This window comes from Vanellus vanellus, assembly GCF_965231255.1.
Source record: "Vanellus vanellus genome assembly, chromosome: Z".
Lineage (NCBI taxonomy): Eukaryota > Metazoa > Chordata > Aves > Charadriiformes > Charadriidae > Vanellus > Vanellus vanellus.
The window spans coordinates 66,002,689-66,020,162 of record NC_138908.1 but is presented as its reverse complement, the minus strand read 5'-3'; the positions used below and the strand labels follow the sequence as shown (position 1 = coordinate 66,020,162).

Below are 17,474 nucleotides of genomic sequence, written 5' to 3'. Positions count from 1 at the left end.
GTTATATACCATTGGTGACATGCTTAGAAATATCTACTTTCTTTTGAACCTTTTTTTCTGGACTTAGTCTATTAAATGACTCTTGGAAGTAGAACCGGTGAGTTTTATTTTTCTATCTAATAAAAATGAGCTACTATTTTAGGAAGAAATAGATTGTATGTGTTAAATCCTGTAGTATTTGGATTTTTTTAAATAATAGCACATAGCTGTATAGCTCATTGGAAAGTGATACCATGAATTTACTGCAAATAAGCAAAAATGTCTGTTACAGTTTTTTCCCCTAATTTATTTGACATTAAGCTTTTGAGTCTTCCTGTTGCTGCTTTGGAGATTGCTGAATCTTTGAAATATGGTCATAAATAGAAATCTGGACTAGCAATCCTCATGATCATTGGCAGCCTATGAAATCCAACATTGAACAGGTCTGCCATCTTTGCTTTTACTGTTGCTGTTCATCAGAAACAGTTTTCATTTATTATTTAGCTTTGGTATCTTTTTACCACCACCATGACACTTTGCCTGTTTTACAGACTAGAAGAATTTAAGGCAGCCTAGCCCCTTGACTAAGTCTTTAGGTCCTGCAGTAATAGAAATTATAATTGCTAGTTGAATGACCTCAAATGTAAAAAAAAAAAAAATGTGGTGAGTCCTCCTAATGGATAGTGTGTATTTGTGGTTCTCTTGCTCCAATTTTTAATAAAGCAATTATTGTTGCAACTGTTTTTTTTTAGTACTAAGGTACACTGATCTGGTCACAAACAAATGGGCTTATCTGGAGTATATTCTATTATTAGGACTATTATTACTGCTTTGAGTTGTTTTTTCATTGTGTTTTTTTTTTTTAATCTGAGTTGTTACTGCTTACTATTACAGCTAGCATTGTGTATTCTATTTAAGAGACATCGACCCAATACCCGAAGTCAACCTCCAAAACATGAGTAGGTTGAAACTATTGATAATATGCAGCGATGTGTTTTTGCAACTGCATGAACACATCATTGAATAATTACTAAGAGTTTCTACTGGTTCACCTGTAGTCAGTCAAAGGAACCAAATAAACTGTTTGTATGTGCTTTTGGTCTCATTGATATAACATGTAGCAGACCAAGTGCAGTTTCTTCCTTAACTATGAAGCTGTCAAGTGCTACCATAACTGAATGAGAAATTTTTTCTTTTGTTTATACTTCAGATATCTTTCCCAGGTAAGCACTGTTTGGGAATTGTAATGTCAATTAAGTCTGAGATTTGTTCAGTGCTAGCTGATTAGAAACTATTTGATATTCTACCTTTTAAATAATTTGAGGCAAAACATCAGGGTTTGCAGCTGTCAAAAAAAAAAAAAAAAATAAGGCATTGTGTAGGCATTGTTCAATACTTTTTTTATTAGAGATAGGCAAGTCCCTAAATGTGTCCCTGAGTAAGCTGATTCAGATATTAACTGTGCTGTAAGACGAACAGCTGAAGTCTCGTGGGAGACGAAGTGATGGAGAGAGCTGAAAGTTTTTTTTTTTTGAAGCCTCATACTGTATTATAGACCTGTGGCTGTATTTAAAGAAAATCGGATAAGAAAGGAGGCCTATATAGTTATCTTTAAAGTGGTAGTCATAGACAAAGTAGTCAAGGAAGCAGGTGAGTTTATCATAACGTCCTCAAATTAAGTCAAGATACTTTTCTGGAAAACATGTTTGGATCCGTACAATTCAGTATAACAACAAAGCAAGTGAAACTCTGTGGCCCATGGTATACAAGAAAAGGGATTAAATAATTTTAATGCTTTAAACTGGCCTTTAAAATTTAGGAATTTATTATGTTATAGCCAAATTCAGGAAATGAAATCTGTTGTTGGTCTTTCTTCCCTTTTGCAGCTTGCATCAGGTATTTATAGCTTTGCATGTTCCTTGTGGAATCATCATACTGATACGTTCCTACAGCAAGTTTGTACAGGGGATGAAGCTGCAGCCGCAAATTCACTAGAAAGAACCTTGTTGTCATTGAAAGGTAATAATACAGAATGATATTAAATATAAGGAATGAAATACGTTTCTTCACAATGAATGATTGACTTCTTTGGTAAAGAGTTAGCATTCTCCAAGTAAGCCATGCCCATTGGGAAAAACAGTAATCTTGGTTTATTTTACCTGTACCTTTAGCAAGGCAAAAGGAGGATTGTTCACACAGAAGGGGGAGAAGGTACTCTTATTTCTTAGTATGTACCATTCTGATATGCATATTGTAAGAAGTCAGAGTCTAGGAGATGGGGAAGTCGAGGACAAAACAGGATGCTTTTTTACATGAGTTGTAATTTAGGCTTGCATCGGTCTGTCTTTAGGCACTTAACTGAGGAAGCTGAGCTATGAATTTTGTTGCGTTAAGTTCATCTTGTGTTCAGTGAAGAGCTAGCCTTAGCAGTCAGTTTAGATTTTAGGTTGATGCTCAAGTATTTATCAGTGGGATGAATACATTGCTGCTTTGAAGAATTGAGATGTTTGTGTACGGTGCTTGCAATGTAGATGATACCAGTCTTGAATTGTTTCAGCGTGCAGCTTCTCTGGGTTACTGGCAGTGACAAACCTGAGAACTCATGAAGTGGCTTATGGGCCCTAGTTGACTGTACTTGGCCCTTTTCCTGCTGTAGAACCTTTCAGAAGTTGAATACTTCACAGCTTTTGTAAAATTCTTGATTGAGTAATTCTTAGAGTTCTCTTCATTATCTTACACACAATGTACTGAATTTCAAAGTGATTTCAACAAGATTAGATTCATGTTGGGTATGGTTGAGTCATCCAAAGGCCCAAAATTAAATTTTTTTAATATGGAGAATTGGAAGAATGGCACAGCAACTCTAACTGTAATTGTGTTCTGAAATCTGTTGGAACAAGGTCTAAGAAATATCTACACAGGTAACTTTTTTGTTTTTTTTTTTTTTCACCCTAGTGCTTCGTAAACTGACAGTCCATGGGTTTGTAGAACCTCACTGGAGTGTAGAGGTGATGGTAAGTGACATGTGTCTGTTTTCTAGTTCTATGTTAGAAATCTTTTGTGATGATTTTAGATGGTGTTAGTTCTATGTTTAGAAATCATTGAAAGGCACACAGTTGTGTTATGTGAAGGAAGATCAAGCAACACACTCTAAGTTGTCCTCCCATCAGTTGAGAATTGTCAGATCCTAGGTGGATCCTAAACTCTAACACCAATGACATGGAGTTTAAAAAAGGAAAAGGTAGGGTGTTTTCACTTAATGATGCATGTCATGGTATATTTGTCCTATCAAATTCTATTGATAGAATTTGTCTGACTGAGATGAAAGCCTGTGGTATGCAGCCCATCTTGGGAGGGGGAGGGAGAGGAGGACAGGGAGAAAGAAGAAAGAAACTCAGGCGTGTTGCTTAAGCCCAGACACTGTCTGCTTTGGAGGAATTGGGTACCTACGGCCTACATCCTAAACTAGGAAGTTGAGAACAGGAAAGAACTGGATAAGCAGATTGTAAAGCATATGTCTCTATTTGCCTATATCTACTTCTGTTAAGAGATGCTACACTGTTTGTGTGATACTAATAAGGTCATTTTGCATAATCTATGCAGTCTGCTAGCTAGCTAATTGTTTCATTAGGAAATTGTTCATCCGAGGTAATCAGTTAATTCAGTTAAAAGTGATAAGGTGATGTCTTAGCTAGTAATGCATCTGAACTGACTTCCATTTGACTCAACTTTCTTCTCATAATGCAGTACAAAATAAGCTTTGTCTTTAAAAGACACATATGCTTTTATATCTTTCAGAGTTTTCTACATGCAGTGTTTGAACGGCTAAAACAGTTTCTGGAGTGTAGTAAGTATCGAAGTTTTTCCTTGTATTGGTTGTTAAATATTGGAAGCTGGATGAAAACATAATACAGTTTAGTGAATCCTCAATAATAATTTAAGTGCAAAACTATTATTTTAAATGCTGCTGAAACGGTCAGAAAAATGTTAAAAATGTGCTTTATATGAACAGACTGAAATCCCACCAAAACTATACTTGGTATGATAATGCCAATGGAAAAAAATAATTAAGCTGTGGATTGACAAAGTATCTGTATTAAAATAAGCAGATGCTAGTGAAACTCAGTTCATCTTGAGTTTTCTTCTTTGGGGGAGTTTTATGTTTTTTTTCTTTTCCTGGAGTTTGCCATATATTTTGGTAAGTGTCAAGTGGGAAATAAAGACCACATTCAGCTGTATGTACTTTATAACTGGAAGAGTAGTAGTCTGACACAGGCAGCCACAGGTTAATGCAGTCAACAGAAATATAAGCATAATTGGCAGTTGTTACTGCTTTTGCAGGGAAGTTACCTGAAGCAAGCAAAAAGGAGATGTTTAGCAAGTGCTGCTCAGTGTTAGCTGAACTTGCTTCTCTTTTCTTGCATATATACATGTAATAGACCTGGTGCAAGCCATTGATTCATTAGAAACCTGTCAGGTCATTCTTTTAGGATTCAACAATGCTATTTTGGAGAATAGATGTCTAAACTGTGAGTAGAAAGAATTTTTGATATAAGTGGAGGTACTTGGCTCAGGAGCCTGTAATTAGGTGAGAAGGACTGATTTGGGCTCTGAGCCTCGTTTCTAGAAAAGATGGAAACTGCCACTGTGTTCAATGCCAAAGTAAAATACCTTTGTTGCTCTTCTAAAATGCAGACTTCTTTGCATGCAACTGTTTGCACCTTCTACTGTACCATAGTCATGCTCTTGCTGGCCCTTTGTTTTTTGGCAAGATGGTTGCCTAGCTTTGATAGACTGATTTGAAGGCCATCCCATCCTGAAGTTTGGTGGTTATCATAGTCCCCTAGAACATTAGGACCATGGGGTTTGAATGTCCTAAGATAAGAACTGAGCTGAAGCTTCTCATTTCCACTTTTCTAATCAATAAGTTCTGTAAAATTAGGTACGACTACATTACAAGATTAGTGTTTACATTTATTATATCATGGTTTTTGCCTGTATGCCTTCATTATGGCTCTCCTTGTTTTTCTCTTTTTTAAGAAAAGCTTTATCTGTTTTATGTAAATTCAGAATGTTCTCCAGCGTCCATAATCAATTATTTTTAAGGTGAAGTTTCTAGAAAAGCACATAATCCCTGAACTGCAGATAAAACAAGTTGTTCTCACATGTTAATTTTTTAGTTAACTTAGTTGTCCAGAAAGGATAGTCTGAAAAACTGATAGTTGTTAAATATCTGATTTACCAGGTAGAAGTATAAGAGCAGAAAATGTATGCAGAGATCGTCTAGAAAAGACTATAATTCTGTTCACTAAAGTGGTAAGTAAATTCTCCATTCAGTTACTGAATGGTTTACCATTCTGGGGGAGCAGTCCCTGTTCTGATATGTATGTGCCTTAAAGCCAATTAGGTTTCAGATCTTTTGAAGAAAGGGAAAGTATTGCAACTTAGAAATTCTTTGTTATGAAATATATTTTTGAATTTTTTTTAAAAAGGGTGTCTGTTTGCTTATGCTAACATACATTGCAGGAGTGAAGAATACATTTCCTTAGATCAAACAAATCAAATGCATTCCAGAAAGAAATTATTTAGCTGGGATTTTGCTCAAAGAAGAATTCTCTAAGTTTTGCTGAAACATTGGTATCAGCACTGATGAATAAAGAAGAGATAAACTTTTCATTCTGTCTTTTGTAAGTAAGGCCCTGTTAGTTCTGTTGAATAGTTTATTGAAAGAAAATTAACAAAAAACTCTCTTACCTTCTGTGACTTTAATGTTATATAATATATTTGGAATTGCCAGCTAATTCTATGGAACAATTAATTGCATATATTATCGGAAGGTAATTTTAGCATTGTCACTTGCTCTGTTTTTAGAAGATACAAAATCTACAGAATTCCTGTTGTTTTCAGATTCTATTTTGGGGCTGTGGATCTTATTTAAATATTCATCCTAATTATCAGAAGTGGGAGGCACCTGTTGGCTTCACCAAAATTGAACTGAAGGTGCTCTGACCATCATTGTTAGTCTTTGTTATAGTACTTCGTACTTTGAACTAACAAGCAAAGTATGTGAGGCATGTGCATCTTTTTTTTTCATAGACCTGAAGAGACAATACATTTTACTAGATAATCTACCACCTGTAGAAGGTCATATGCAAGAATTTAGGCTTAGGCATTTTTGCAGTAGGAGAGGAGATTAAAGGAATTGACCAGTGCATTCTAGACCATTAGTTGGAAAAGCTAAGCTGAAGAAGCAAGTGCTTGTACTGCAGTGGACAGAGAGAAAAAAGAATAAGAAGATATTTCCCTCATGCCTCTTTTACTTACAATAATTTTAATAGGGATGAATTATGTGCTGAAATGTTCAGGTTTTTAAGTGTGGCAGATATGTTTTATATACTGTGTTGCTAGCAAACTGGTCTAGTTGAAACTGGATATTGTTCCTTAAAAAAAAAAAGTAATTTTGAACATAAATCAAGAATTTCAGGGCAAAATAGTGTCTTTTTAACCATTAATACTGATCTCTTCCTGATTTCCTGTCTGTGTTCAGTTTTCTTTTCTATAATATTAAATAAATTGGCACTTGCTTTCATAAACTATTTATAAGACTTGCATAAAAAGTAATTTGATTTCTCTTTCTTGCTCTTCTACTTCCTATTTTTTTTTTAGCTTTTGGACTTCCTGGATCAACATCCTTTTTCATTCACCTCTTTGATTCAGAGGTCATTGGAGTTTGCTGTAAGCTATGTTTTCACAGATGCTGGTAAAGGAATTGTATTTGAGCGGTTTATTGTACAGTGTATGAATCTCATTAAGATGATTGTAAAAAACTACGCTTACAAGCCATCCAAAAATATTGAAGGTACTGCTGCTACTTACTAACATGTTTTATATCTTGAGAAACATTTTGCAATTTTTTCCCAACAGTAAAACTCCTTTAAGACATTATTTTGAAGCACTTGATGTTTTACTAGTTAGTAATTTATGCTTCTGTCTCTATGTTGACAATTCTTATTTTGATGGTTAAAGTATTAATATATATAGACATTGACTTGCTAAAGTAATTTTAAATGCAGAAGGAGCAAGAATCTTTTTGTTGATTGTTTTAGTTTTCATTGAACTAATTTTAAAAAGTATTGAGGTATGGAGTTTGGTTTATTTTGATCAAATGGTTTGATGCATCTTTCCCTTTAACTTTTTGATAAAATGGGGTATTTGCTGTAATTAAGCAATACCAGTAGTCTGAGATACAGAAACATAGTGAATTTGACATGCAGTTGAATAAAAAGCATTTTATATGTTCTGCTTTGTAGGACTGTGCTTCATTCTGAATCTTCATACAATGCTTTATGTGTGGATAATGAAAAGTAGAATTGAACTATATTAAAGAAAAAGCCAGTCTTTGCACAGTAGTTTGACATTTGACAATGACTACATAATAATTAGCATTCTCTTTCTAAATTTTGAAAAAAAAAAATCATGAAAATACCTGTGTCAGAAAGATTTCACAAACACAGCCTTTAACATTCTTCAAAATATTGATATATTTCAGTGTTATTCCATAATTTTATAATACATGAAAATGTCCTAAATGCATTGATTGTTAACAGAAATTTCTACTTGTAAAAGTCCATAGTTGTGTTTGAGTTTTTGAAATAGAAATGTGTCCACTGGAGACAAGAAGAATATAGCATGTTCTGATAAAAGCTATAGCACTTGGCTTTTTGAGAACTGGGCGATTAAAAAAAAAATAAAAAAAATTAAAGGGAATTTATTTTTCTTAATTTCTAACTGACTTATAGTGTTTGTGTTGCATAGCATACAATATTTGGATTTATTGATGCTTTCTTTAATCAATATCAACTCCTAAAAAAAACCAAGTAATTTTTAAGATTGTATTTGGATAAGCTTTCTGAATAGGTATGAATTAATCTTTCTTTGAGTTATTTGTGTTTTTAAATTCAGTGAATGAAAAAAAAAATACCGAAAGCAGCAAGTAAACAGTTTTTTTCTTTTCATCTACATAGTAGCTGAAAAGCATTATAAATACTTTGTGAAGCCCTAGTGACCCTTCAATCTAATTGTGCTCTAAGAGAAATGTCTTTAAAGTAAATGGATTTGGGAGTTTAACTTAGAAGAAGTACTACCTGAAAGTCTGCCATGAAAATGTATTTTTTTCTTTTTTTTTCTGAGGATGAGAATTTCTTATCTATTGATTTTCTTTCAAATTTTACAAGACCGTTGTTTGATCACTAAGCCACTTAATTGTAATGTGGAATTTTCTATGTTTTATTTCAGACAGCAGTCCTGAAACTCTTGAAGCACATAAGATAAAGACAGCGTTTTTCACATATCCAACACTAATGGAAATATGTAGGAGATTAGTCACTCACTATTTCCTGCTGACAAATGAAGAATTAACGATGTGGGAAGAGGACCCAGAAGGCTTCAGTAAGAAATGTGTTGTAGACTTGGTTGGAGTTTATATCAATATTGGTATAAGAGTTTCATATCCCCATTGCCTCTACAAATTGCTTACTGCAATATTGTCTGGTTTTTACTTTCTGTCTCTAGGGATTGTTTTCATAACAAGATATTTCTCAGTAGTCTGGTACACACCTATCTAAATATTATATTTATTTGAACCATAGATGATAATAACAATGATGATAATATTTTTTCCTTTTCTTTGTGAAATAATAGCTGTAGAAGAGACAGGAGGAGATTCTTGGAAGTACAGTCTCAGAGTAAGTGTTTCAGTTTGACAGAAAACCAATTATTTCTGGATGCATTTCTTGATAGTATTGTAACTGAGAGATGATATTTGGTAGAAAGATAAGACTTCTTTTGAAAACCACAAGCTTTAGTTAAGGAAATTATATCAGAATAAGTATCAATTAACTTTGTTCCTTTATCAATCAATGTTCAAATGTGCTGAGATATTCTGGAAACCATGCACTTCATATTTTAGGTGGGAGGGAAAAAGGAGTGTGCTTTAGCATTTGTGATGTGTCGTATCTAATAGTGATTAAACCCAATAGGAGTTGTCTCTTTAAACTGGTAACTGATATTATCATTTATGACTTTGTTAGTAGACATGATGAATGAATGAAGTTTAAGATGCATATAATAATATAGATTAGCATTTTAGTTCAGATAAAAAATACACTGTTGTAGTGAGTCTCCCAATTATCACTGCTGTGGTTTGTTTTGCAGAGAGAACTCAAAGTTTGTGCTGGGTTACTTTCATTTTAAAACTAAAAAACCCAACCATGTGTATCTAGTGTGTTCCACATGCAAATGGGTATTCGGTCCAGATGACTCAACTAGAGCTAATCCAAAAAGAAACAATAACATGCCTACATTGTGCTCACTGGCTCCTCAACACCAGCTATTTCACTCCACAGATGCGTTGCTCTTCTACCACAGAACTGGCTGATATAAATACAGCCATCAAACTCTTGCTAGAGTTAAGCATTACTGTATACTAGGAAGAGTAGTATTTCATGCAATACTAGTTTTGCTGTAGTATATTGTATTTTAAATTATGACCTCTGCTGCGTGGTATTCAGCACTTAAGATTTTAGCATAAAATGTGTTTTATCTTTATTTCAATGAATTCTAAAATAGATCTTTTAATTTTTCAGCCATGCACGGAAGTTCTTTTTATTGATATTTTCCATGAATATAATCAGACTCTTACCCCTGTACTTTTAGAAATGGTTCATGGTCTACAAGGTAAGTTTTTAAAAAAATAAAGGAACTGTAAAATGTAGAATTCTTTACATTTGCTTCTGTCAATTGTTAAACGACTTTACTTTGTGATATCTAATTTTATATAGTGTATTCAGTTTGTACTTGAAAGGAAAAAAATTAACATTATTTCTAAACCTGCCATAGTAAAATGCGAAAATGCGATGTGTATCTAGGAAGAGGAGATCCTAAGTATTCTTTACTTTTTGTCATAACTGTTTTAGATCACTGATGAAGATTGGGTCATTTCTACTTTCAGGAGTTTTCAGACTTTCTTGAGAATAGTCAACAAGCTTAGTAAATTCTGTAGGTTGTGTTTTATTGGGAACTTCCTGTTCAAATGTTGCAAGGCAGTTTTGGTAATTCTGCCGTGTCTCTGCAAAAATCCTGGGGGGGGGAAAAAAAAAACTTTAAAAAAAAAATTCAAGTTATGCTGTCATTTGGGAGAGTCTAGAGAACTTTCCAAATCTGAAGAGTCTCTTAAAAAAATTTAGTGGTTTTCTGTATGAAGACTGAAGTCTTTGTAGATGAGGAATGATTCAGGTTTTCTTTCTATTCTATTCTGATTCTTTACCCCCAAACTAAGTTATATAGTGGCCATGAAAGATAATGAGTGGTAGCTGCTGCTTTGTTTTCCCTGGCATTTCAGCTTAACTTGTTTCTTCAGCTTGTATCTCACCTGACTTACAATATTTTATATTCAAACTTATCAGAATGGATCAGTAGATTCTATTAAATAAAAATAAATACTAATTTTTTGAGGGTGGTTTCTGACTTCACAGAATCTTTTCATAGAACACTTTGTGTACAGAAGTTTTGGGATGGCTTGCTGTGCTGTGATACTGGGAGTGGTAAAAGGTTCCTTACAACAGGGTTCACAGTTATTTTGTTTTTAAAGCATTATGGAAGCTAATACTTCCATGCTAAAATGTACATGCATACTTTTTTTTTTCCTCCTGAAGCCTCTAGTAGCCATTTCTGGATGTTTTCAACTTGAGAGTTACTGTTGAAGTACTAGATGATATTAAGAATTCACTAATTCATATGACTTTGGAAAATCTTTACTTACACATTGTAAGTACACATGCACACGTATATAAAGTAAATAGAAACTTGGTCTAGGACTCTGTTGGAGATGGTACTGTGTGGTCGACAGTCTTCAGCAATTTGCAGGTTTTGAGTCTGTTCGTTTAAAATACATGCTTCTGACTTATTTGCATGTTGATGTTAAAAATGTTCAGCTCCGAAGAAGTCAGTCAAAAATAGAATGTGAAAGAGATTTGATTTTTAGTATATTTACTGAAGAATTTTTTTAAACTTAAATAACTAAACTTGTGAATAAAACAAAAATAGTGAAGCAGTCTTAATTCACAACATACTTATTTAAAGTGTATATAGTGTGAAGTTGCTTGTGGTCTTTGTTTTAGTTACGCTTTTTTTCTTTACTTTAACTTTGTCTTGTAGGATCTACCAATGTGGAAGATACCAGTGCTATACTGATTAAAGATGCTGGTAAATTAGATTTTACTTTACCTTTGAAGTAACAGAGCTGCTTTTGTGTATGTGCTTAACTTCTTAAAAAATATATGATTATCTTGCAAGATATTTGTTTTAAGACATCTGGAATGTAGGACCTAAATCTTACTAAATCCTTTCACTTGATGTCAGTCTTCAGTTTTCAAAATACTTACGTAAAAATATGGTGCCTTTTTCAGCTTTTTTGTGAAACAAACCTTAGACAATCTCCTCTACTGTCCTGTCTTGTCTCCTCTACAAATAAATGAGCTACAGTGCTTCCATGTAGGTACTCTGTCCGTTTTAGAAGTAAGAGGATTTTATGTCAAAATAAAATAATTGTCTGAGACTTCCAATGGAACCATTTTTGATGTTGTAAGAACAATGGAGATCTTATTCTAAATTAACTATTTTCAAGAGCCTGAATGTTGTTCTGTAGTACCACTCTTTTATCATAATTTCCTCCAGAGTTCCCTTTGCCATGGTCTGATAATATCTTTCTTCAGAGAGATAAGCTTTAGTTTTGTTTTCTGATTATGTTACTATTTATTCTTTCATTATAATATTTAGTATTAAAGATCAAACATTTAAGCAGACAATAAGCATAACTGTTGTTTTTCCCCAGTGTATAATGCGGTTGGATTGGCTGCTTATGAACTATTTGATAGTGTGGATTTTGATCAGTGGTTTAAAAATCAACTATTGGCAGAACTACAGGTTTCTCATAACAGGTAAACACCTTGGTTTGTTACGCCTTCATCACTTAAATATGAACTGTTGCTATAAATCTGGTAAGACAATATCTAATAATTGCAGACTAGAAAAACACTCAATATTTAAACAGATCCACTCAATAAACAGAGGTATAAAATATGTATAGATGACTGATACAATCACAGAAGTGACAGTGTTCCTGACAGTTTCTGTTAATGTTTAAATTAGTGTGGTGGAAGCTTCCAGGTTTCTGTAAAAATATTACAATTATTGTGTGTATTTGAGTTGTGTAAACTTTCTCAGGACAACCATCTTTGCTCATTTGAAGAAAGATTTTTAGGCCCCCTGAGAGCCCAGAGCCCTTTAGGCAGCAAAGTCCAACTGAAATCTGTCAAAATAATCTCTGTAAAACTGTAGCTTAGACAAAATAGTGATTTGTTCTTCTCTACTATTTTATATACAAGCCCTCTCTCACTCTTCAGTTAATTTTGCCAGCAATAAAGTGGGGAAGTAAGGATTTGGGTTATGTTGTAAGGTGTGAGTGATTTCAGGCTCATTCTACATAAGGAATATTATATAGACCATCTGCTGTGGGTTTTCTTTCTCACCGAGGTCCCCTTCACTTGGACGGCCTTCACCTGAGTAGCCTTTTTTTCTCTAGTGGATATCATAGAGTATTATGAAAGATCAATTTTGGCCTTTCAGTACAGTCTGAGCTGTCCTTCTTTACACCTGACTAGAAGAGAGTGTTCCTTCCTGTTCCTCAAACTGCCAGTCTTCCCTCAGAGGAAGGACAGTGACTGCCATTGAACATGCTAATCCTCATCGGATGAGTTCCAAATCACTCTTTGACTCTGAATAAGTATGTCCTATATTTATTATCAGAGTCATTAGCAGTGACCCTAACATCCTTTGAAGAATTTTACTATTATTTTGCTTCTACACTTGTAACTTATCTCACCAGACATAATTGATATCTGAAATATAAAATAATTTGTTTGCTAATATCTGTAGGAGCTACTATAAATTGTAAATGATTTTTCATAATGAATTGCTAGCCAGCTTTTTTTTCATTTACAATTGCCAGTTAGAAACAGTTTATTTACAAATACAGTTAAATTTCATGTAGAGTGGAAGATCCTGCTAAACTTACAAATGTTAAAATGCTTCTTTATATTAGAATATACTTTTTAAAAAAATAATTCTTTACTTTTGTGTATGTAACCTTACTTCAGAGTCACAGGATAATTGCTGCAGTTGTTTACCTGGTGTCTCCTAATGTTTTTATTGTTTTTCTCATTAGGCTTTTCTTTTTTTTTGTATGATCTCAACTTCATCTTGCTTTCTACCAGTGGCCAAGTACTCTAATGGTTAGGCTAAATGTCAGAAGAGCAGGAAAAAATAAGAGATCTTGCATATATGATTGATCCTTTGTTGTGTTTGCTGCGCCAGCACTGATCTCCAAATAAAGCTGCCTTGGTATTTGTAGCACATGGTGGCTTGGCATTTTTATGCTATCCACCCATATAGCGTAAGTAAAACTGACAAAAGTCTTCTGCAGTTGATGTAGTTGTATTTACAATAGGGAAGACACCTGGTCTAACCATTTGGTTGGGATTTGTGATATCCCAGGATGAAATTCCTGTGGGGACAGAAGTTTGCAGTAGAAGTTGTCCAGAAGTTTGAAGTCTTATTTGCTTGAACTGCTTCTACTGCCAGCATCATTGGAGACCACCATGGCAATAAGGGAGATGGTGTTAGTAGTTTGAGTGGAGTGCTGCTCTAACAGCTTCAGGAATACATATGCAGTTCAGATAAAGCGATTGGAGGGTATGATCTTCTGTCCCACAGAATGTCCCATAGTGATAAGCATGCTCCTTCACAAACTGCTTCATGTTTGGGAACACAAACCTTTGTGTTGTCAGCAGTGACCATAGAGTTGGCTGTGGTTTTGTTTCCTTTGAATGTTTCATTGTCTGTTGATAGTGAGTCTGTCAACCATTACTGTAGCAATAGGAGATATATGGGATTAATGAAAAAATATTTTAAGACTGTTAGAAACATTGCATTGCCAAATTTATCGGTTGCCATAATATTTAGTTTTGTACTGATTAAGGAGAAACTTTTCCATAATATGAAGATGATTGACTGAATACTATTTTTCACAATAACTCGGTCTTAAAACAACTTTTCCTGCTGAGAGAGGAAGGATCGATGTGACACTTACTACTTCGGTGTCAAGTAAGATACTTGTGACTTGAATGTCTGCTGTTCAGACTGCTTAAAGCTACTGTCCTGTGACTGTTGCGACAGAAGCTGCCTTATTTTGGAATATTGTCACTTTTCCCATGTGGGCTTTAGGTCCAGCAGGCTCAATCTGCTTATACTTAATCAGTGTGCTCTTAGTGTAAAAGCCAATGATGTTCTAAGAGGTGAGCTTTTCCCAGAAGTAGTGAATGTAGAAAAGGTAGGACCTCAAAAATGAGCACATATGAGCAGAAGAGTTTCTAGGAACTTAAGTCCTTTTAAAAAAAAAAAACAAACAGACAAACCACAAAAAACTACCCAACGCTCCCCACCTCCCAACTCTTATCTTATCCTCTACCAGGGAGAAAGAATACGAAGACGCAGGTAGGATGTGTGGATTGTACAACAGATATCACCAGAGCTGAAAATCCTTGCTGTCAGCAGACGGTTATGTGCTTATGTAATTTAAAACTTTTTTCAATGTGATATTGGTTTAAAAACTATCCAACGCCAATCTCAAGAAAAACTCTTAATTTTTTAATATTCTGCCTTTTACAAGGTTATGTATCAGGCCTGAGGAAAAAGTTGTATCACCACAACTTCTCAAATAAACAGAAGGACATGTTAGTAAGGCAATGTCTTGTCTAAGTTATGCTTCAATATGGGTTGTTCATGCTCACCTACCATTCAATAAACCTCAGGCAACACTGGAGTGTTATTCCTCAATAGCTTTGCTTTCCTGTCTGATGAACTGCTGTATACATGCTACTTCCACAACTTTCATGTTCTCTGAAGGTGTGCTCTGTTAATTATCTCATGGTTATGGGACTGTTTAATAATAATCACATTTTAATAAATGTAAAGAAGCCTCAGTAACTTCAGTTTAAATTTGTCTTGGTGGCTTGTAAGGTAGAAGTTAATCAAATGAAAAATACATTTTGGATAACAAAGCCAAAAACTTGTTAGTTAAAATTCTGTGAATAGAGTTCATCTTCCCTAACTTTATATGTCTGTAAGTTAAACGTTTAAATCTGAGCTACTCTTCCTGATCAGCTTTTATAATCAGTGTAGAAAAATAGCATTTCTATGAAATGCTTTTCTCAGTCATTATGTTAGGCAATTCAGCTCACTGTTGTTCTGGTTCTTACTTCTTCCCATTGACTTGAAAGCTGTTTGGTTTGTGCCTTTGCTGCTGCAGTGGTGCAAGATTAGATAATGTTATTTCTTTGAGAGTAGTTTTAGACTGACATGTAATAGTCTGGCAGATGCCGTAACGCAGTGCTTAAGTTTGCATTTTTAAATTGCGTCTGACCTAAAATTTTACACATAAAAGGAATACCAAGGAACTTGCTGGAAAGTATGGCGAAAGCAGTAGATGCCGTGATGGCAGTAGTAAATGTAAGATTTATTTCTACTTTCTTTTATTGGTGTGCTATGTGCAGAATAAACTGTACCTCTAGTGAGACCTTCAGGATTCAGTCATTTAGGATGAAAGTTATCTTTTTCAGACTGTTGGTGTTTCCTGAGCCTTCTGGTGAAGAATTTTGATGAAGATTTCTGTACTAAAGTTCTAAAGTTGTTCTTGGCAAACTAATTATTTTAATTATTGTTTCGGGGAATAATGTTTTCCTACTGATTCTTAGATTTCTCTTTCATCAAAATATTCTAGAACAGCAAGTAATGAGTTCAATTTTTTTCCTTGCTTTTAAAGATACAAACCAATACGCCGACGAGTAATTTGGCTGATTGGGCAGTGGATTTCTGTAAAATTCAAATCAGACTTGAGACCTATGTTATATGAGGCAATTCGTAACTTGCTACAAGACCAGGACTTAGTGGTAAGTATAAATAAGTAATGTTTTGGATTACACGTTTGTTGTATAAACACAGGCAAAATATAAATACCATACCTTGTGTAAACTTGATTGAGAATTTCCTAACATCACACCTTATGGTCTGTTGTGTCTTGCAAAAGGTTATCTGTTGGGAAGTTGTGGGGGTGTTTAACTGTGGAGATTTTGAACAGCAAGGTCAAAGACATGAAACAAGCCCTTAAGATGTTCACTAGGTGATTGCTTTGGTGGGAAGATGAATGGCAATAGCAATGGTCTGGGTTTTGTAAGAATGAAGTTGTGAAGTCTCTTCAGAGAAATAGTTTATAAACAAACACTTTGTGTAGATAAAACAGTGTTGCTCTTTGACTAGTCCCTGCAGTATACAGTATTATTTAAGCATCAACATAGTTATCTACTGGAAGAACATGATAAACAGCATTTGTTGCTAAGCTGGTTGGGTACAATTCCATGGTTTTAAGCTACAATTGCAGTTTACCAACAGGTGAGATTGAGTTGAAAAGCTGGTTTTGTGATTGTTTCTTTTGTTTTTATTTTTAAACAAACAAAACTAGCAGCCAGCAAATAAACCTAGCTAGTTTGTTGGTTAAATATTAGTAATTGGCAGTCATAACACTTATTTCTGTGATTCCAGACAGCTTTAGCAGAGCAGGATGTGTTTCTGTGTCAATGTTGTGACTGTCTTCACTTAATGTTTTCTGAGCATCTGAACATCTACCAGGGAAGAACATGCTAACTTGTTCAGTTTATTTGATTCTGCACTTTTTGGATGACAGTGAGCCATGAGATAATCCCAAATTAAACTTCTCTATTGCAAGAGTTTATCAGAGGCTGGATATCTTCTTGTTTAATTCTTTCTTGACTTTCATGAAGGTTTTGCCTGAGTATTTCCTCCAGGTGGTACCACTCTAGTAATGCCAAATAAACTGTAAAGGATACTAAAGTGAAAGCAAGTGAAAATGTTTGAGTTGAACTAAATATGTTTCTTAGAGGATTACAGAAGACATAGAATGCTTCAGTTGCCAAAACAGCAAGTGATTTGATATTGTCAGGTGTTACGTTGATAATCAAAAAGTTTAATGGATATCTGTGTGGTGCTTCTTTACTTTTGTCTTTCAGGTCCGTATCGAGACAGCTACAACACTGAAGTTAAATATCCTTTTATTGGCAAAGGTGTTTTAGTTCTTAATTCAGAGTTAATAAAAAATAAACAATTTTAGACTTATTACCAAATTCTTCAGACTATAATTTTTGTGTATCCATGGAATATTTGCTTATTTGAGTCTTGTATCCACTTGCAATCTGTATTATTTTTCCTTAATGATTGTTTACCTGTAGATGACTTTGAGTTCAGAACTGACCAGTTCTTACCGGTAAGAGCATTTATGTGGGCACATGCTGATGAGCATAGCATTG

The 17,474-nt window shown here is 34.3% G+C and overlaps 1 protein-coding gene across 1 annotated transcript in view; it reads left to right on the top strand.

The window, feature by feature from the left end:
- IPO11 (importin 11) overlaps positions 1-17,474 on the top strand; it is an 83,270-nt gene that overhangs the window by 17,458 nt on the left and 48,338 nt on the right. Inside the window, exons 5-17 of the mRNA XM_082497011.1 lie at positions 1,866-1,998; positions 2,935-2,993; positions 3,778-3,826; positions 5,225-5,295; positions 6,646-6,838; positions 8,275-8,427; positions 8,680-8,723; positions 9,624-9,714; positions 11,194-11,241; positions 11,870-11,975; positions 15,917-16,043; positions 17,178-17,211; positions 17,391-17,431. Coding sequence (XP_082353137.1) covers positions 1,866-1,998; positions 2,935-2,993; positions 3,778-3,826; positions 5,225-5,295; positions 6,646-6,838; positions 8,275-8,427; positions 8,680-8,723; positions 9,624-9,714; positions 11,194-11,241; positions 11,870-11,975; positions 15,917-16,043; positions 17,178-17,211; positions 17,391-17,431 — 1,149 coding nt within the window. The remainder of the gene's footprint in view (positions 1-1,865; positions 1,999-2,934; positions 2,994-3,777; positions 3,827-5,224; positions 5,296-6,645; positions 6,839-8,274; positions 8,428-8,679; positions 8,724-9,623; positions 9,715-11,193; positions 11,242-11,869; positions 11,976-15,916; positions 16,044-17,177; positions 17,212-17,390; positions 17,432-17,474) is intronic.